Source organism: Lynx rufus, unplaced genomic scaffold (genome assembly GCF_022079265.1).
Source record: "Lynx rufus isolate CCGP_SWC_20201006 ecotype Redwood Valley unplaced genomic scaffold, mLynRuf1.p SCAF_4, whole genome shotgun sequence".
Lineage (NCBI taxonomy): Eukaryota > Metazoa > Chordata > Mammalia > Carnivora > Felidae > Lynx > Lynx rufus.
The window spans coordinates 17,877,019-17,896,930 of NW_025814856.1; the positions used below are offsets into that span (position 1 = coordinate 17,877,019).

The following is a 19,912-nucleotide window of genomic DNA, read 5'->3' on the forward strand; positions in this document are numbered from 1 at the left end:
AGTATCACTATGCTGTTTTACAACTAAGAAGGAAGGGGAAATCTCGGGGGGGGGGAGCACAATTATATTGGTGAGTCCTTTAAGTTTTATAGCCAACAAACCTCAGAGATCAGGCAGCTTCCCAGAGGCCACAAAGATCCATAAATATATCCAAATCTCTACAATGTTCTTTTCCCTCCAAACCCCTTGAACAGCACCCTCCAAACACTTTTAGTGCGTGTTCTTAGTCTATCTCAAATTTCCTCTGGTTCTGCTGAGTGTCCTTCATATATCACCCCTATGCAGGATAATTTCCTCTGCTTGCCCTGCATTTCACAGCTTGGGCAGCTGAAGAACACTGTAAAGCCCTATCTGAACTCCTCCTAATCCCAAGGTTTCCCTTCCCTGCTCAATTCCTGTTACTGTAAACGGCATTATCAACACAGCCACAGTTTCTTAAAGACGGATGTTCATTCAATCAAGTTCAATGCAAAGCCAAGCCCTAGCTTTCTACTCTCACACGATAAGACTACCAAGAAATCTAACTAGTCGAAGTATCTTCTCTTCTACTAAACAATTTAAGAAACCTCTGGTCTCAGACTTGCTCTTCTAAACCCTGAACTTTTAATCTTTTTATCTAGGCTCTAATCTATCCTCCTCTCCCACTCCGAAATGCTGCCGCCACAATTATTTTTGACATTTACTACCAAAGTAACCTGGAGCTCTCAAACATTTGTTCAGCTTCTAACCTTGGCACCCGCACGGCAGTTTACAAGTTACAAAAGTATCTACTTCTGATCTTCTTCTCAACCCAAAAGGCGGGGGTGCCAAATACTGGTTACCCTGGCTTTAACAGTAAGGAACCAGGGTCTGGGAGGTGTGGTCGCCTTCGCTCAAGGTCACACTGCAATTCCTCGAAGGTAAAGGGCTCTTCACATCCTGAAGGTCCCCGTGAGCACCCCCCTTCCCCGCATCCTGCAGCCCTCGCCCCCACCGGGTCCACTCTCTGGGGCTCTGAAGGGGCCGGGACGACCTTCACTCTTTCCCAGAGGTGATCCTACTTTTCTCTCCTGAGGGACAGGGCTCAGGACACCCTGCAAGGGTCACTAACATCGCCCCCGCCCGGCCCCTACCCAAGCCGGGAAAGAGGGGTCCGGCCTTAGGGCCAGAGCCCCTGCCCCTGGCCTTGAGGGCGGCACGGCGGGCCTGGCGCTCACCACTGCGCCCCTCGTTGGAGCGTGGTCCTCATCAAGGCCCCGAGCTCCGATTTCTGGGTCTCCGCATCCGGTCGCTCACGGCAGCCTCCACCTTCCGCCATCTCGTCCGCGGCCCCGGCCCAGCCGGCCCGGACATCCGCCTCGCGCACGGCGTGCTGTGGACCGCGCCCACGCACGCATGCACGCACGCACGCACACGCGCGCGCGCGGCCTAACCCCACCTCGGGCCGCGGTCTCGACTACCCGCTGGCCTTTGCCTCTTCGGCCCGCCTCTCCGGCCCGCCTCTCACGCGCAGCTCCACTCCCACAGAAGCGCGGCAGAGCCGGGAGGAGGCCGGAAGAGGAGGCGGGCGGAGGGAAGCTAGCTGCGCTTTTCTCCCGCCCTGCGGGCAGCTCCGCGGGATGCCTATTCCGCACCCCTTTCTCTGTCTTGCCCGGCCATCTCTAGCTGACTGACGGAAGACACTCCCTCCCCCACCCCGGGCACACCACCAGGGCCTGCGCTGTTAGCCTGCTCCTAGCTTTTCTTGCTTTCCGCTGGAGACCTTAGGCCAGTCCTTAGCCGCCCAGACTTGGGATCGGGGTCCCTGCCCTGGAGACCCAAAAGGGATTTGGGGAGTGCCAGGTGCACCAGCGCCTTGGGACCAGGACTCAAAGGTGTGGTGTAGTCGTGAACACTCGTCTCAAACAATCTAGATGTCAGAATCATGGCCCACAACAGAATTCCCCAAGCCCTCCTCACTGAGCTAGTCAGGGAGACAAGCAGCCGCTGAGGGGCGATAGCAACTGGGGGAAGCAGAGGTCCAGATGTGTTCTCCACATTAGGTGCCCAAGCTGTTTCTTAGTTTTTTTCTGCAACAAGAAGCATTGTCCTGAACACTATGTTTTCCACTCGACCCTGCATACAAAAAGTACAGCCCTCCTCATAGAGTGGGAAGTAAGCCCGCGAGGAAGCCAGGAAGCTGGTGTCGAGCAGTTCTGTCCTCCAAAATAAGACACAGTGCCTGACTTCATACAATCTGCTGGAGAACAGATCTTACACAGACCCAGCGTCACACTGTGTGTGGTAAGTGCCATTAAGGAGTATGAATAAAAAAGGGGGGGGGATATGAACCAAAGACTGTAGAACCCTGAGCTGTGAAAGGCAGCCTTTGGCTTGTGTAACATTTGAGTGTGGTCTTAAGCATAGAAATGATGGTGCATGTTACAGGAAGTGAAACTACAGGAGGCAATTTCTGGAACACGCAGGGCAGTATCAAAGAGTGAGGATTAGACCAATGAAGCTGGAAAGAACCTTCAATCTAAAGCTAAAACAGAGGCCAGAAGGGCCACATGCTCTGCCTTAAATGGCCCACAGATATTATAAAAGGTTTCAGAGCAGAGACGAAATAGCAGCCCAGAGAACTGTTAAGAACCTTTCACTGTAGAGATGGCAATGAGGGAGGAGAGGAGAAACAGATGAGCCATGTTTAGTGTTGGGGATGGAGGAGGGAGCACAGGCTTGGTGAAGGTGTGGTAAGTCATTTGAACAGATATAGTATTTTTATGTTGGGTTTTGGCTAATTGAAATTAGCATGAATTCAATTTGCACTAGCTGGGACAGCTTTCACGTATCATCTGGTAACACAGGCCTCTTGGCAGTTGGGTAGATAGGAGGGGAAAGTAAATTTGGAATTAAAACCGCCTTGAATAACCACATAGCAGTTAATCCCCTGCAGATAAGAGTTACCACGACATGATAAATCTACATCTGGGAGTCAACCCTGACAACCTTGAGTGCCCTCCTGTGAAAGTTCTTTGAAATTGTTAAAAATGTTGTTTTTGGAACAACTGTTATTTATGGAAAAAGAAAGTTGGGTTATCAGAACCTACACTAGAGGGTGTCTGCTTCTCTCTTCTTTTTTTAGCAGTTTCTCCTGTACCATGTATGGTCTGGGTCAGAGTCTTAAGGAAGTAGGATAAGTCCTCAGCACCACTAGAAAAGGGGACAAAACCTAATTATAAATATGAAAACTTTGGAAAACCTTTTTAAGGCAGGATCTCTTCAGTGCTATTAAATGGCTGTAAAAACCACACACTAATTATGGATGGTTCCTTATACTAACATTATAAAATGCTAATAGTTAAAATGCAAGGAATAAAGTGAAACTTCACAGTCAGAAAATCATTATCTCCAAAGTTATTAAATGTTTTTAGTGAGTTTGATTAAAATGTTAAAGATTGAAGGGGCACCTGGGTGGTTCAGTCGGTTAAGCATCCAACTTCAGCTCAGGTCATGATCTCATGGTTGGTGGGTTCAAGCCCTACATCGGGCTCTGTGCTGACAGCTTGGAGCCTGGAGCCTGCTTTGGATTCTATGTCTCCCTCTCTTTCTGCCTCTCTCTCAAAAATAAATAAACATTTAAAAAATTAAAACATTTTTTTCTTTAATTAAAATGTTAAAAATTGTGAACTGGAAACTATCAACATCTGCCCATGTGCTCCTGCTGTTGTGGGTGACCTGTGGATTTGGTAGGAAGTGCATGATTCAGCTCAGGAGACACCCAGGCACCAGGGCCGTGTTCTCTGTTGGGTCTCTTACCCTAGGGAGAGGTTTAGGCCTAGTAGGGCACTCACTTGGCCTCATAACCAAATCCCAGAACTGAAGAACCCACCCATTGCCATGGAAGCTTGGACTACAAGAATAGGAAGGCAAGCAGGAAGTCAGCTAGAGGGAACAAACAGGCTTATATTGGACTGTGATGATCCAACTGAGAGTTTGTAATGTCTGAGTGTGCGAACTTCAAGCTTTATCTGATTCCAAATCAAAAAGTTCTTGCCTTGGCTGGCAGTATGGCTTGCTCTACACCTCACTGCAGTTGGCCCTCCCAGCTTAGACTTGGTCCACACTTGGTCAGCAATGACAGAGACGTGTGGCAGTATTCACAAATATATTGGGCAGCTTTTGGTTACAGGTCTCTTCGGGGAGAAATACATACATATATATATGTATATGTGTTCAACTTAGTATATGTATACACACACGCACACACACACATATATATATATACATATGTGTTGTCTAAGTTAGTATATGTAGATGTTTACCGTTTACTTATTTTTGAGAGACAGAGCACAAGCAGGAGAGGGGCAGAGAGAGAGAGGGAGACAGAATCTGAAGCAGGCTCCAGGCTGAGCTGTCAGCACAGAGCCCGATGTGGGGCTCCAACTAACAAACTGTGAGATAATGACCTGAGCCAAAGTCGGACACTTAACCACTGAGCCACCCACGTGCCCTGGGAGAAATATTTTTGTTTCCTTCTTGTCTGTGTTTATTTAACCTGCCCAGAGGACTGTGAAACAATAAAAGATTCTACAAATACATTTTAGAAGAATTAAATACCTTATCAGTGACATTACCTCTGTTACAGAAGGATTATATTACTGGGGAAGGTGACAGAGGCAAAGACCTGAAGGAATCTCAGAGAGGAACTAGGAATCACCTTTCCTACATTGAAGACTCATGCTATTGGATGGATTCCATTCTGGTTGTGCCACTATTGGTGACCAGCCCTGATTGGGCATGGAGGGTATGGCACCCTGAGCCCAGGTGTGGCCAGTGTCCTCTCTTCCTCCTCTAATTCTTTTTTTTTTTTTTTTTAAAGTAGGTTCCACACTCAACGTGGGGCTTGAATTGAGGACCCTGAGATCAAGAGTCAGATGCCCTACCAACTGAGCCAGCCAGGCCCGCCTCTTCCTCCTCTATTACCATTGATGTCTTAGCCATACACAAGTATTTAGCTGTTAATTGTGTTGTTTGCCCTTTATACAGAGCAAATTCTCAATAGGCATTTCTTGGATGAAATGAATGGAAGAATATCAGATACAGCCATTTTTTTCATTTCGCTAATAATCTATTACATACAAGTACTCACAGCCCCTATCCTCCAGGGGTTCACAGCCAGCATGGTTGGGGAAGATGTTTTCACATGCAATTACACTTTGTGTGTTGTGTGACAAAGTGCTCCAGGAACATGGAGGGTGATGGTACAGGCACATTGCTGGGAAGGAAAACTAAACAACTAGTATAGATAGGGAACCAAGTCATGCTGACATTTCCCTTGGCCTATGGGCACGTATGATGAGTCTGCAAGGGATGCTCAGGGGACCAGGGTTCCTTTAGATTCACCCACATATGTACACAGGCATAGTTACATTCTGGGGACAGAGGAGGCTGGGGTAACAGGTGCTTCCTCTGCAGGGAGACTTGGATTGCTTCCATTTGCCTCCCTGTGGAGCTAGGTGGCCTGTAGGAGTCTTCAGCACCACCCAAGGTGGGCTACACATTCTCCTGGCTACTGCTTGGACTTTAGGCATTTGGATGACGTGGGAGTGTTTTGTGGTCTCATACTCTGGCCTATCTGGCTGCAACTAATACTAGGACTGGGGGCAGGGGCACTGGAGATGGGGTGTCTGTCTGTGAGATGAATAATGGAAAGGCTGCTGGGCTTCTGCTTAGCACATAACTGTTATGTCAGTCTTAGCTCTGAATGCAGCTAGAATACCCATCAGCAAGCTGCCTACCTAGTTGATGATCTTAGTTTTGCTTTCTCACATGACAAATCTGGAGTTCAGTTCTTGGGGAGGTCAAAGCTGAAGGATCTCGGGGCTCAGAGTTTGCTTCTCTATTACTTCCAGGGGTAGGGGCTGGGCCCGTGAGCCCTTACTCCTTAGGCTAGAACTCCTATTTGTGCTCCCACCTCCCAATTCAGTAGTTACTGATGCAAAGCATGTATCTGGTAACTTGTGTGACTAGCTGGAGCTAGTCTATTTGCTCTTCTAGCCTATTTGGTGATTGTAATATAATAAAAATTTGCCAAGTTCAGGGTTCTTTGGCAGGGATCACTGTCCATTCTTTATAGGTCCATGCTGGGTTCTCTTAGGGAAATCTTTAGGCAGTGTTTTTACTTAGTATTATCCAAAAGTTTAAGCTTAAGAGATTTATTGAACTGATAGGGACAGGAATGTTTCTCTGAAAATAAACTTGTTTTACTTACTCATTTTTTAATAAAAATTTTTCTTTAATATTTATTTTTGAGACAGAGAGAGACAGAGTGCAAGTGGGGGAGGGGCAGAGAGAGAGGGAGACTCAGAATCTGAAGCAGGCTCCAGGCTCTGAGCTGTCAGCACAGAGCCTGATGCAGGGCTTGAACTCACGAGCCATGAGATCATGACCCGAGCCAAAGTCAGACGCTTAACTAACTGAGCCACCCAGGTGCCCATATTTTAAATTTTTAAAAAGAAGCTAGTTTTTGGGTGCCTGGGTGGCTCAGTCGGCTAAGTGACTTCAGTTCAGGTCATGATCTTGCGATTCATGAATTAGAGCCCCATGTACTGATAGTGCAGAGCTTGCTTGGAATTCTCTTTCTTCCCTCTCTCTCTGCCCCTGTCCCCCACTCCAAGAAATAAATTTTTAAAAAATGCCTTAAAAATAAATTAAGCTAGTATTAAATGTTGTTTGTGGAACTACATTGAGACAGAATGAGGAAGTCATCTCATAAAGGGCTAAATGCAAGAAGTGTCTAACTGAATTTTATCAGATTTTTTTTCAATTTTATTGTTTTTTTTTTTTTTTTTTTAATGTTTATTTAGAGAGAGAGGGTGTGCACAAACAGGGGAGGGGCAGAAAGAGAGAAGGACTCATAGAATCTGAAGCAGGCTCCAGGCTCTGAATTGTCAGCACAGAGCCCAATATGGGGCTTGAACCCAGGAACTGTGAGCTCATGACCTGAGCCGAAGTCAGACACTTAAAAGACTGAGCCACCCAGGTGCCCCACCCCTCAGTTTTATTGAGGTTTAATTGACCAATAAAATTGTAAAATATTTAAGGTGTACATCATGGTGGCTTGATGTACATCTACATAAGCTTATCAGATTTAATGCTTTAAAAACAAAACAAAACAAAACAAAACCAATATTTCTGGGAAAACTGCTAAAATGGAAGCTTCTGAATTTGAGTAACAGCAGGGTCCATTCCCTTCTGTGGCCTAAATGCTATTGCCTGCTCCCAGATCAATGTTCTGCAGCCATTTTAACTAAAGGCTAGGACCTCAGGAAGGCTCACTGGGATTCCTTCGCTTACTTTTACTTGTTCTTTTAAGCTGCTGATTCATGCCAGGGTGGGGTGGGTGTAGGTCAGAGCCAGTAGCGGTTTCATGGTCGAATGATAAGGAATGTGTATGTGTAGGAGTGCGTGTTTCTGTGTGTTGGGGGGAAGATGTCTGGTTTCTTGGGGAGGAAGAGGTGGTGTTAACTGGCTTTATTCTGATTCTTCCTGAAGGAGAGAGTTGGAAAGGATTTTCAATTATGGGAGGCAGGCAGCTTGAAGTCCTAGGAGGATATGCCAGCCAGGGTCAGCCACACTGAGAGCTCATAAATTCCCATCCTTGGCAGCCCTAGGCATAAACTGAGAGGGAGAAAAAAGTGGGCAAGTAGGAGTGAGTCACCAGGCAGCTTGGGGGGAAGAGGTTGAAGTCAGGGCAGAAAGCCCTGGGTTCTCATCTAGGAGCCAACCAGAGAACGTGGCCTGGGCCACACTGACCGACCCTTTACAGGAAAGGGGAGAGTTGGAGCAGAAAGTCTGTGCTCAGATCCAACTTACAGGTAGCCGAGTAGGACTTATAGGTCCTAAGTCCCCAGACTTTCCAAAGCAGTTATCTCTGGATGTGGGCCATGGAACATGGTGATTCTTGGGGGAGGGGGCTCTATGTTTAGCTCCTAGAACAGGACCTGGCCTATCTTGGGCACTTGGTTATCTGGCTTCAGCTCCTGCTCTCCCCCTGAAACTGTACTTGATGAGGAATAGTCAATCCATAATCACTTGCCCCAGTAACCATTCTTAATGAAATATCCCTTCTCATGGCTCCTTGACTCCATCCTTGTTCTCCCAGCTTGCCTGTTACCTGACCCAGGGTTTTGAATCCAGATCTCAGGCCTAGCCCCCACTTTTTTCTTGCTACTGTCCCCAGGTGATCTCATACTCTCTGATGGCTATTTACTGTCCCCTTGGCTAGACCTTTGTTTCCAAGCCATACTGCTTTTCTAAGCCTCTTGTAACCACCTGCTCCAGATACTCTATCTGCATGTCTCATGCAAGATGTCTGAATATGAACACTCTCCTCCCCAAACTTCCTTGCCCTTGTGTTGTCCAACTTAGTCAGTGATGCCACCTTTCCACCTCACACTCTTGCACACCGTCCTCCCTGCCTGTCCACCCTCCATCAGCTCATTCCTCAGCTGACTGCTTCTTGACCTTTTCGGCTTCACACTCATTTCCTCCAGGAGGGAAGCATGATCCCCCCTAATGGGCCTGGCTCTCCTGTTCTCAAAGTACCCTGTACTACCTCAGAGCTTTTAGTAATTCTATACTGTCTCTTTCTGACTTCCTGAGGACTGCATTCCTGAAAGCTAACAGAACACATGGCCTAGGACTGAATGATGAGCCCACATTCTGGACTGGGTGACCCTGCTAACATGTTTCTGCATCTTTGTCTATCCAAGGAGAACCTGCATCCAAGCCCTACAGAATCCCCTGTACTGGTGATAGGATGTGCTCCAGATCGGTCTCAAAAGATTGACAAGCAGAGCCAACAGATGGGAGAGATTAGACCCAAACCACACCTGAGAAGCAGCAGCTGGCCTGTGAGATAAGCCCCTACCCTGAGCCTGACCAAGGACACAATTCCAACTGTTAAGTACCATGCAGCGCATGGTCAGAAGGGCCAGTTGTACACTCTTTTCTCACTCTTAATACAGGAGAGGTAACAACCAGTAAAGGCAGCATCAAAGCAGACATAAATAAGCCTGGGTTGCAATATGCAAAGATCTGACAAAGTAATGGAAAAGAACGTTGTAAAAGTGCATGGGCTTAAAACTGTGTAAAATGGGTGGGCCTGACACTTGAGAGAGGCCACAAATTCTGAATGTGAGTGTGAATCCAGTGTTATTTTTTTGCAAATGTCATTTCATGCCTAGCAAATACTTACAAGGAGAGGCCCTACTGAATATCCTGGCAGAGGGAAAAACACTGGGACAGGAGTCAGGCTTCCTACACAGGAAAGAGTGGATTCCACACACTGCAAATAAAAGCATAGGAAATTCAGGCTTGGCTAAAACAAAGGCCAAAGGAGTGAAGGCTTAAGCTCACAGCCCTATGACAATGAGATTACTAGGGAAGGTGTCCCCAACTAACAAAGGACATACACTCAGTTCTGCTCATATCTAACACTTTATTAGTGAAAAGCCTTGGTTTGGGGAGGGAGTGCTGGGATGGATAAGCGCCCAACTCAGGGGATTCTTCTGGAAATCAGGCGTTCCTCTATGCAAATTTCGAGGAAACGCCGTCATGGATGAAATCCCCAGAGGGCAGTGCTGTGGCTGCCAAGCAGCAGGGATAGGAAGGTTGCCCTAGGCACAGCTGGGCCCCTGGGACAGCAGGGCTTCGATGTCAGGCTCAATGTCGATGGTTGGAAAGCGGCGGCTGTACCTGCGCACAGGCACACCATCTGGGCCCACCAGGAACTTCTCAAAGTTCCAGGCGACGTCGTTGCGACACACTGGAGACCAGGTGATGAACTTCGGGTCGGTCATGAGCGCAATGGCGTCGTCACTGGGGGCAGGCAGAGCTTGGCGCAGGAAGGCGAAGAGGGGGTGCGCCTGCGCGCCGTTTACCTCGCACTTCTCAAAAAGCGTGAAGTTGGGCTCGAACCCGCCGCCAGGTCGGACGTACTTAAGGGAATTCAGGATCTCTTCGTTTTTAGCGTTCTCCTGCGTGAGGGAAGAGCAGCTAGAACCCGGGGCCGCGAGGGGAGGGGAAACGTTCGGACCACAAACCAGAAGTTCCTCGGTGAGTTACAATGCCTAGGCGGACCTGAAACCCAGACGGGACAAAAGCAAGTGGCCCGCCTCTCTGCTGCCAGGGCCTGCGGCTGTGCGGCCCGCGCGCCCGCTGGTGCTCCCAGCCCGGGTTGCACGCCCACCCCGCTCTGCCCCGCGCGGCGCACCTGATGCCCGAACTGGTTGCATGGGAAGCCGAGCACGACCAGGCCCCGGGGCCCGAGGCGCCGCTGCAGCTCGTTCATCTGGGTGTAGTCCCGGACCGTTGTGCCTCAGAGCGACGCCACATTCTCGATGAGCAGCACCTTGCCCCGCAGGGAACCCAGGCTCATGGGCTCCCCGCCGGCCAACGGGCGTGCAGAGAAGGAATACACGGAGCGCGGGGCCGCTGCGGCGAGGGCGGCGGCCGCGAGCGGAGCAGCGCACATGGCGGACTGTCGGACAAGAGTGCAGTGCACAATAGTGCCGAGCTTCGGCTTGGGACAGTGCGGACTGTGGGGTCACGTGGCGAAGGCACTTTTCCGGCAGCTCCTCCACCCTCGGCCCCGCCTCATCCGGCCTCCTCCCTCTCCAGCTGGGCGGGAGGGTGCGGCCAGGCCGGATGCGGGCACCGCCCAGGCAGTGCGGAGCCCCAGGCAGGCTAGGTCAAGTCTAAGCGACGCTGCGGCATTCGCGCGAGTTACCCCGCCCAGGGCTCGCGTCCAAGAGAACTCCGATTATTTCTCAAAGGCTTTTAGTAAAGGGTTAGGGCAGAGCCCAAGGGGACTGGCCAGCAACAGCAGTGAGTGCCGCGTCTTGCAGTCTGTGCCCTATTGTCTCCAGGCGCACAGAGCAAGTTGTAACTTGCAGTGTTGGTGCAGTTGGCAGTGGCTGCCAAGGTAAGTTCTCTCTGCAATGAGGCGCTGTGGCTCTAATAAGGTCAAGTTGGAGGAAAGTGGTCAACGCCCGGGACTCGCTCAGGCTCCGGCTCCAAATTCCAGCTGTAACTCATTTCCCTGCTTTCTGGGGCTGCCTGGAGCATATTCTTGTCCACACCTCCAGTGTGACACTGCCCTTAACACTGGTTTTCCCAAGGAGTCACTTAGGCCCAGCACCAGCCTTCTGGAGTGGACCCAATCGACTTCAGGCCATCCTCCATACCTAATCACCTTAACCCCAGACTCAGGCCTGTAAGTATTAGACACTGAAAATGGGCAGGAAGTGAAAAATGTCACACTCCTAAGATTTGTCCAGAGGAGTGACTGGAGTGCCCCTCACTCTCCTCAATACACTACATTCCCCACACTAAGCCACTTACGAACTTGAATATGACACAAAATAATTGTTTCCACCTTCTTAGGAGGAGCCAGGTTAGTGCCAGATTAGTGGGTAGGGTGGGGGTGGGGGGGGGCAAACGTAGCATATTTCACAGTCTGAAGGAACCTTCCAAGGACAGCTAGGCTGGGTATATCCTCCCACTCCCAGCCCTGGAGAGAGCAACACAAACACGAGGATACAGGAAGTTTAGAAAACTGCCTTTATTCTATTAGTAGTTGGAAAAATTAACTGGTACAGAAAAAAAGTTTAGTCAGCTGGAGAGAAGTGAGAAACCGAGTGCCGCCTAAGAGAACTGGCGGCTCCTCTGGGAGGGAACCTGGATACAGTGAGGAAAGGGAGCCTGTGAACTAGAGCCAGAGCCTGCAGTCCAGGTGAGACAGGCTATGCCACCTTCTGAAGTGTCTAAATGCCTCAGGCATGAAACCAAATTCCTATTTCTTTAGCCCAGCTCTTGGGAGGGGGTACTAGGATATGTGGGGCCGAAAACAGGTGATATGGCCATCTTTTATCAGAGAAACTGACAAAACGGGAATTTTAAAAATGAATTTTCCATCTGACTTTATTTTCAAATACACTTTCTTTTTTAAAAAACCAATACACTTTCTGCAGGGATGACAAATATCAGTATTAGGAAATCCAATTATACAAAAAATACTACATCTAGTCTGGGGTAGATATATTTATTTTTTGGTAACATACATTAAGTGGCACTAATTACACAGTAACTATAAGGTAACTAACATGAAACCACGGAACTGTAACTCTGCCACAGCTGCATGGACTTGGACCTTTCTGGATGAGCACATTTTCAAAAAAATTGGATGCCCATCACAGAGTTATGCCAATATAATCTGTTAAGGAGTAAAGCTCTGAAGTAGTGACTCACCAGAGTACCTTGCAGCTGACAGATGACAGGCAGGACATGTTAGTTATAAAGTAGTTACAGCCTAATTCACAAAAGTTACCAACTGTTTCTCTTTCTAGAAAGAAGCAAGAAGTTAAGAAATTCCTTGAATTAGCGCCTGGTGTGTCAGGTGGGAGTGCAGAGGAGGGCTGTTAAAGAGCGGTGTCAGAAGGACCCCGGTGGTCAGGTGGGTTGGACATCATTAATAATCATGGTTGGCTTCTAAATACTGGTAGCAAGATGACTTCTGATTTGTAATCTTAGGTAAATTATAGATAAATGAAAAAGGCCAGTAATCATACACTAAGATTAATAAACAGCACTTCAAAATTAACCGCATGAGGGCTGTGCTTGCAGCAGGGTTTCACAAGACAAGGCACCCAGATTTTTTCTTCCCACGTCTGGCTTGCAGAGCGGCTCTCGTGGCCATTTCAAAAACCTCCCTCACTCCATCTTTGGTCTTTGCTGAACACTCCATGTACCCAAAAGCACCAATCCTGTTTGCCATATCTCTGCCTTCTTCTGGTTTCACCGGCTCCTAAGCAAAGAGAAAAGAGCAGTTTCAGTTAAGCGTCACATATATGAAGTGTAGAGTACTCAAATTCAGCTTTAAAGGCTTCTTTTAAAAGCTGCCAGTAATAATTATGATAAAAAAATAAAAAATAAGTGCTGCCAAACCCAGATTTGAATTCTGTCTTATGAAACTCATATGCAGTGACCCTCCCCAGCTCTAATATAAAATCCCTATTAAACAAGCTCTTCTCTGAGAAGTTGAGAGAAAGGAGGGAGAGGCCTGAGAAGTCCTGCAGGGTTAAGCAGGGAATCAAGGGAAAAATTATTCAAGCTATTGATCCAGGGTAAGCACTGGGGTTCCTGTAGTTAGCTTCACAGAGGACTGAATGCCCAAGGAAGTAAACAGATCCTGACCTTGACATTCAGACAGAGAAACCTCGGTGGGAAAACCTAGACTAAAGATCTCAAGGCTCTTGTCCTGCATGGTGGAAGCCCTGCCATTGGGCCACCTGGCTTCTCAGAAGCCAAGATGTCAACTCCATCATCAATTTTATAAAGGCATCAGGGCTTTGTCTGGACTCCCTGTCCTCAGGATTTCCGAACCCTTTGGTTGCCACCAATTTAATCTTTGGCCTCACATATACCAAGGTAATAACTGGAGAGGGAAATCAAGAGTCTGATAGAGTTCTTGCATTTGGAGCATTGACTACTGCTGATGGTCCCTTCTCAGGCAGGCAATCCTTGGAGGCACAGCGCTATCCCACAGGAGAGGTTCCCATCTCATATGAGTAGGGAGTCTTAGGGACCCTCTGTGCGGGCCCCAGTGAATGAGGGACAGATGGAGAAAGATAGACTTCTGGGACCCTCTTTGAAACAGCCTGGCTATTTCTACTGGGCCTCCTGAACATCCAACCTTGGGTTCAAGAATGCTATAGGAAAACAGAGCCCTGCCCCAGATCATGCCTGCTTCATCTTGGCCAGCTCCCGCCTTGTGTGCTCATCATTCCGAAGATCCTTCTTGTTTCCAACCAGAATGATGGGCACATTGGGACAGAAGTGCTTGACTTCCGGAGTCCATTTTTCTGGGATGTTTTCTGAAAGAAGCAAAATACATACAAGATACAAGTAATTCTATCTTGAAGAATCTCCAAGAGCCCTAGCTAAACTGCAAAGAAACTATTTAAAAAGCATGCTGGATATTTAATGGAATCTCACTAGTTTCAAAACCACAGTAAAAGGCAAAAGCCAACCCCCTTCCCTTAGGCACAGAATCATCACCTTTTTCTCAGTTCCCACTGAAGAGCTTACCTCCTGTGGAAGTGGGACCCAGTTAAAGTCTCTGGAGGAGGAAAGGTTCCAGAACACAGGGTGGCTCCACAATGATACAACCTGACTGAAGGAGGGAAGCTATCCATGGACCATCTCTGTCACTGCTGGCTAGTAACTCTGACCACATCTTACAGAAAAGGTCTCCATTCTACGGTTGCAGCTGGCCCAGCCAGGGTCTACATGTTCTCTCTACACCTAGCTTATGGACCTTTAGTATGACCCCCATCGTGTAGGTTATTGGTATTTCAAATGGCTCAAGAATGACTTCTGAAAATGAGTGATAACCAGCTGTAGCTTCTTGCCAATACGCTACTAATTTAGAAAGGTTGGACATACATCATGGAGTGTGAGTGGCCTGGGTTCAACCTCCCATAACCACTGCCTTGGGCATCTCAGTGTCAGGCATGATTTTATAAAAGGGGGATAACAGTAATACCTACCTGACATAGGATTATTCTGAGTCCACACATACAAAGTACTTAGTATGACAATCATTTAAATGGTCTGCTTGTAATTTGAGTCTATATTTTAGAAGTAAACTGTTTGCTCCATGACTTCAAGACAAATTACCAAAAAGACAAGAGTTACTTAGAATACAGAAAGATGCTCTGTCTTCTGGCTGAAAGACCAAATCAGGTAAAGAAACTACATGAGGGAGGTCAGGAAACTCCTGTAATTCAATGCTCCACTCTTCAGCACACAAGATTGACACCTGAATGCTTCCTTCTTCCTTTGTTATAGCAGCCACAGAGTTGACTGTATCACTAATGTTGTAACTTGATACTCAAAGCTTTATTCTGAAACAGAGTTTCTCAAAGAAATGCAGTGTTTCAGTCCTCAGAAGAATAAAGAGTAAAGGGCCAGCACATCTAACAACAAAGCCAAACAGCCTCAGCCGCAAACTCTGCTCTCACCTGTGCACCTGTGGTCAGTTTTCAGTTCAGCTACAACAGTGATCACTTTTTAAAAAAAATTTGTTTGCCGTTTATTCAGTTTTGAGAGAGAGAGAGAGAGAGAGAGAGAGAGAGACAGAGCATGAGCGGGGGAGGGGCAGAGAGAGAGGGAGAACACAGAATCCGAAGCAGGCTCCAGACTCTGAGCTGTCAGCACAGAGCCTGATGCGGGGCCTGGGCTCACAAACCATGAGATCATGACCTGAGCTGAAGGTGGACGCTTAACCAACTGAGCCACCCAGATGCCCCAACAGTGATCACTTTAAAAGGTAAGTGAGACATCACTCCCTTGTTCAAACCTTCCAAGAGCTCCAATCTCATGAGGAAAAAGGAAAGGTCCACACCATTAACCACATTGCTCTACAACCCTCACTGCCACCCCTGCTGCTACACTGGATTCCTTCCCTCCTCTTCTTGCCTCAGTGACTTTGCACCTGCTGTTCTCTCTACCTGGAAGGCTGTTTTGTTGGATATCTGTATTGGCTTCCCTCAGTTAATTTAGGTGTCTCTCAGAAGTCACCTTTTTAGTTGGGTTGCTGACCATCCATCCCATGGTCATACTCTGAAACAGAATATTACCATGGACCACTCCATACCACCTCCACGAATGTTATTTTTCCTTTTTTTTAAAAAAAATTTTTTGGGGCGCCTGGGTGGCTCAGTCGGTTAAATGTCCAACTTCAGCTCAGGTCATGATCTCACGGTCCATTGAGTTCGAGCCCTGCATCGGGCTCTGTGCTGACAGATCAGAGCCTGGAGCCTGCTTCAGATTCTGTGTCTCCCTCTCTCTCTCTGACCCTCCCCTGTTCATGCTCTGTCTCTGTCTCAAAAATAAATAAACATTAAAAAAAAAAATTAAAAAAATTTTTTAATGTTTATTTATTTTTGAGACAGAGAGAGACAGAGCATGAGCAGGGGAAAGGTAGAGAGAGAGAGGGGGACACAGAATCCGAAGCAGGCTCCAGGCTCTGAGCTGTCAGCACAGAGCCGATGCAGGGCTTGAACTCACGAGCCATGAGATCATGACCTGAGCTGAAGTCAGCTGCCTAACCAACTGAGCCACCCAAGTACCTCCATGAAAGTTATTTGTGAAATTTCTTGCTATCAGATTTACCATTAAGTTTTCTGGGTTTACAGTTGTTCTTGCTTTTGTCTCCCTTAATCTAGAAGAAGTTTCTTCTACAAATAGGTGGTCAAATATATTTGGTGAATATATGAAATTATTACTCCAGGGGCACCAGGGTGGCTCAGCTAGTTGAGCGTCGACTCTTGATTTCAGCCTAGGTCATGATCTCATGGTTTGTGGGTTCGAGCCCCACGTTGGACTGTGTGACACAGCAGATCCAGCTTGGGATTCCTTCTCTCTGCTCCTCCCCTGCTCATGCTCTGTCTCTCAAAATAAATAATAGACATAAAAAAGAGGGGGGTGCTTGGGTGGCTCAGTCATTAAGTATCTGACTTTGGTTCAGGTCATGATCTCACAGTTCGTGAGTTCGAGTTCCACATCAGGTGAGCATGAGCCCTGCTTCAGGTAAAAACAGGAGCCCTGGGTGAGTCCCGCTTCTCTCTCTCTCTGCCCCTCATGGGATTCTCTCTTTTTCTCTCTGCCCCTCACTCACTTGCACCTTCTCTCTCTCTTAAACAAAACAAAACAAAAAGAGAAATTATTACTCCAATGGTCTCCCTACCCCTGGAACTCAAGAAACATAAATTAAAATTAAAATGAATTGCCTCTGTCTTACCTTTGCCGCTTTTCATAAATAAAGAGAATGAATTCTTATCATCAACAGAGATCGGCAAATAAAATCTCGTCTGGAGTCTTTTTTAATTTTTTAATTTTATTCATTTTTGAGAGAAAGCGCATGAGCAGGGGAGGGGCAGAGAAAGAGGGACTTGAATCCATAAACCGTGAGATCATGACCTGAGCCAAGGTCATATGTTTAACCAACTAAGCCATCCAGGTGCCCCTGGAGTCTATTTTTATAAGTTTTACTGGAATACAGCCAAGTTCATTCATTTATATATTTTCTATATATATTTTCTATGGCTGCTATATTTTCTATGGCTGCTTTTGTGATACAACAACAGAGTTGAATAGTTCCAACAGAAAACATATGGCCAAGATTAAGTTTTTACTATTTGGTCTTTTACAAGTTTGCTACCCCAGCTCTCAACTAGAATACAGACTAGAGACCAATTGCCAGTCATGATCTGGCATGGTCATAGACAGCAGAGGCTCTAAAAAGTAAATTATCATAGGACTGGCTGGCAGCAGGGCTGAAACTCTCACACTGAAATTCTGATTCCTGATCAAACTTGCCATCCTACATCTAGATGCAGGGCCATGGTCTAACATCCAATCAAATAAATCAAGTCCAGCATTAGGTTGACATTAGCTTTTCATTTTCTCGATCCAGACTTTTTTTTCTTAAAAAAACAAAACAAAACATTTTTTTAAATGTGTATTTATTTTTGAGACAATGCGAGAAACAGAGTGCAAGCAGCGGAGGGGCAGACAGAGGGAGACACAGAATCTGAAGTGGGCTCCAGGCTCTAAGCTGTCAGCCCAGAGCCCGATGCGGGGCTCAAACTCATGAACCGTGAGATCATGACCTGAACCGAAGTCAGACGCTTAACTGACTGAGACATTCAGGTGCCCCAGACTTTTTTTTTTTCTAATTAAGTAATCTCTATGCCCAATGTGGGGATCAAACTCACAACCCCAAGATCAAAAGTCACAGGGTCTACAGACTGAGTCAGCCAGGCATCCCTTGATCCAGGCTTTTGTGTTCCCTTAACACATTTTACTTAGGCAAACTACTGGTGGGATTCTCCCCTACACCCAAGCCAAAACAAATTTTTAAAGGGCTTTGGCAGGGGCGCCTGGATGGCTCAGTCGGTTAAGCGGCCGACTTCGGCTCAGGTCATGATCTCGCGGTCCATGAGTTCGAGCCCCGCGTCGGGCTCTGTGCTGACAGCTCAGAGCCTGGAGCCTGTTTCAGATTCTGTGTCTCCCTTTCTCTGACCCTCCCCTGTTCATGCTCTGTCTCTCCCTGTCTCAAAAATAAAAACCGTTAAAAAAATAAAATAAAATAAAATAAAGGGCTTTGGCAAAATGAAGCTTAATGACTGAGCCACCCAGGCACCCTTTATTTTTTGTTTTTTTTTTTAAAGGAGCTCCACCTACCTACCACACTCCTGCAGTGACTTCCAGGGAAGGCAGAGTATCTATCCTCCAACATCAGACCCTCTCCCCAGGTGTGTCTGTACTTCAGAGATCCATCTCTCTGCCTCTTTACTTTCTACCTCTGCTCTCCTCTCCAGAGCCTACCCTCTGGGGGGAAGGGCCAGTAGGAAATAAGTCATGGCCAGTAAACAGAGGTCAAAAGCTGAAGAACCTCCTTTGAGACAGGAGACAGGTTCTTTAAAAAGTGAGACTGAAGAGTAACTTTCTGCTCTGAAGGTGTTTTTGTCCCTAGAGGACTATACCTTGGATGATGAGCTACAGGGCACACATTCCTCTTCATTCCTATAGGACTTAGACAAAGTCCATGATGTGTATATGAGGGGAGGGTTTCACATGGCTCTATTTTTCTGTGGTCTAAAGCTCTGCCCCACCCTCTAGGGCCTTCCAACGGCCCCCCCAAAGGAAGCCAGATTTGTTTGAAAAACCAAAACTAAAACAACTATTGAAAATGACCAAAGTGAACCAATGGCAGAGAGTACTTGCTCTGTTTCAGTCCTAGGAGATACTGCCCAGAGGCTCAATCTCAGGTTGACTCCTTGGGATGCATAACTTTGATCAAGTGGTTCAAAATCTTGGAGGGACCCAGTATATTGTCATTAAAATGAGTACATCCATGACAAAAAAAAAAAAAAAAAGTCACATAACCCTAACTGGTCAGCACAAGCCCACACCACCAACAGGCTCTCCAAGGTTGTTTGTTAATGACAATATTCTTGGCCCACATGCTACTCTGTCGATATAGAGCACTGCATTATCAAGAGAGATATTTTGTCGTCTTCAAGTAAGTACAAACTGAAAGTAAGTTCTGTTTCAGGCCTTGGTGCCTTGTTTAGCAGAGTGTGAGGTCAGTGTTATTCATATTCAGTCTTTTTCTGAAGTAGTCTAAAAGATGGGTTTATATTTGGAACCCAGCTACTTTACAAGGTAGACACATGGCAGCTATGGGAGAACTAGGCTGAAAAGCCACCCAGGCCCAGGCTGTATAGTCCCAAGGCTCTAGGATTCTGGCCACTGATGATTCCTTCTATGAAGATCACGTTTGCTTTTCAATCACTTGATGCCCAGAAAGGACCTGAGAACCCAGGTGCTGGCCAGGCACACAGGCAGTGACAAACACCAGGCTGCAGGGCTACTCACCTAAACTATCAGGGCTGTCAATGGAGAAACACATCAGTATAACATCAGTGTCCGGATAGGAGAGAGGCCTCAAGCGATCATAATCTTCCTGCCCAGCTGTATCCCACAAAGCCAACTCTACCTGTGATAAGAAAAATAAACACATGAGTGCAAGGTTAATCCTACCCATTTTCAGAAGTGGTACTTACCAAAGTACATTCAAATGGCAAACTATCCCAAATAATAAAACCTAAGAATGTTCACTTTTATTAAGCATCAAGCCTGAGGTGGAGGGTATGATTAAATTGTTTCAGGTTGAGGGGCATCTGAGTGGCTTAGTCAGTTGAATGTCCAACTCCTGGTTTTGGCTCAGGTCATGATCTCACAGTTTGTGAGTTTGAGCCCGGCGTCAGGCTCCGTGCTGATGGCACAGAGCCGGCTTGGGATTTTGCCTCCCTCTCTC

The 19,912-nt window shown here is 47.1% G+C and overlaps 3 protein-coding genes and 1 long non-coding RNA gene across 10 annotated transcripts in view; 1 reads left to right on the plus strand and 3 right to left on the minus strand.

The window, feature by feature from the left end:
* USP4 (ubiquitin specific peptidase 4) overlaps positions 1–1,340 on the minus strand; it is a 49,159-nt gene extending 47,819 nt beyond the window's left edge. For 2 of the 6 annotated variants that reach the window (XM_047097414.1, XM_047097413.1), the window contains exon 1: positions 1,197–1,328. In XM_047097414.1, coding sequence (XP_046953370.1) covers positions 1,197–1,297 — 101 coding nt within the window. In that variant the 5' untranslated portion in view covers positions 1,298–1,328. Of the gene's footprint in view, positions 1–1,196 lie in introns of all 6 variants that reach the window. The other 4 variants (XM_047097415.1, XM_047097417.1, XR_006965357.1 and 1 more) reach the window with 3 other exon arrangements.
* Positions 1,341–1,424: 84 nt separating this feature from the next.
* On the plus strand, positions 1,425–5,059 carry LOC124524964 (uncharacterized). The gene is made up of 2 exons (XR_006965358.1): positions 1,425–2,262; positions 4,841–5,059. It is a non-coding gene; the product is annotated as an uncharacterized LOC124524964 (long non-coding RNA).
* A 4,384-nt stretch (positions 5,060–9,443) lies between these two features.
* Positions 9,444–10,566, minus strand: GPX1 (glutathione peroxidase 1). The gene is made up of 2 exons (XM_047095836.1): positions 10,238–10,566; positions 9,444–10,001 (listed from the first exon to the last, which is right to left on the minus strand). Exons 1-2 carry the CDS (start codon positions 10,496–10,498, stop codon positions 9,642–9,644), a joined length of 621 nt encoding a protein of 206 aa, XP_046951792.1. The 5' UTR covers positions 10,499–10,566; the 3' UTR covers positions 9,444–9,641.
* Positions 10,567–11,572: 1,006 nt separating this feature from the next.
* The window catches only part of RHOA (ras homolog family member A), a 65,214-nt gene continuing 56,874 nt past the window's right edge, over positions 11,573–19,912 (minus strand). For both annotated transcript variants that reach the window (XM_047095838.1, XM_047095837.1), the window contains 3 exons: positions 19,471–19,591; positions 13,768–13,898; positions 11,573–12,829 (listed from right to left, as the gene is read on the minus strand). In XM_047095838.1, the coding sequence (XP_046951794.1) occupies positions 12,656–12,829; positions 13,768–13,898; positions 19,471–19,591 (426 nt within the window). In that variant the 3' untranslated portion in view covers positions 11,573–12,655. The remainder of the gene's footprint in view (positions 12,830–13,767; positions 13,899–19,470; positions 19,592–19,912) is intronic.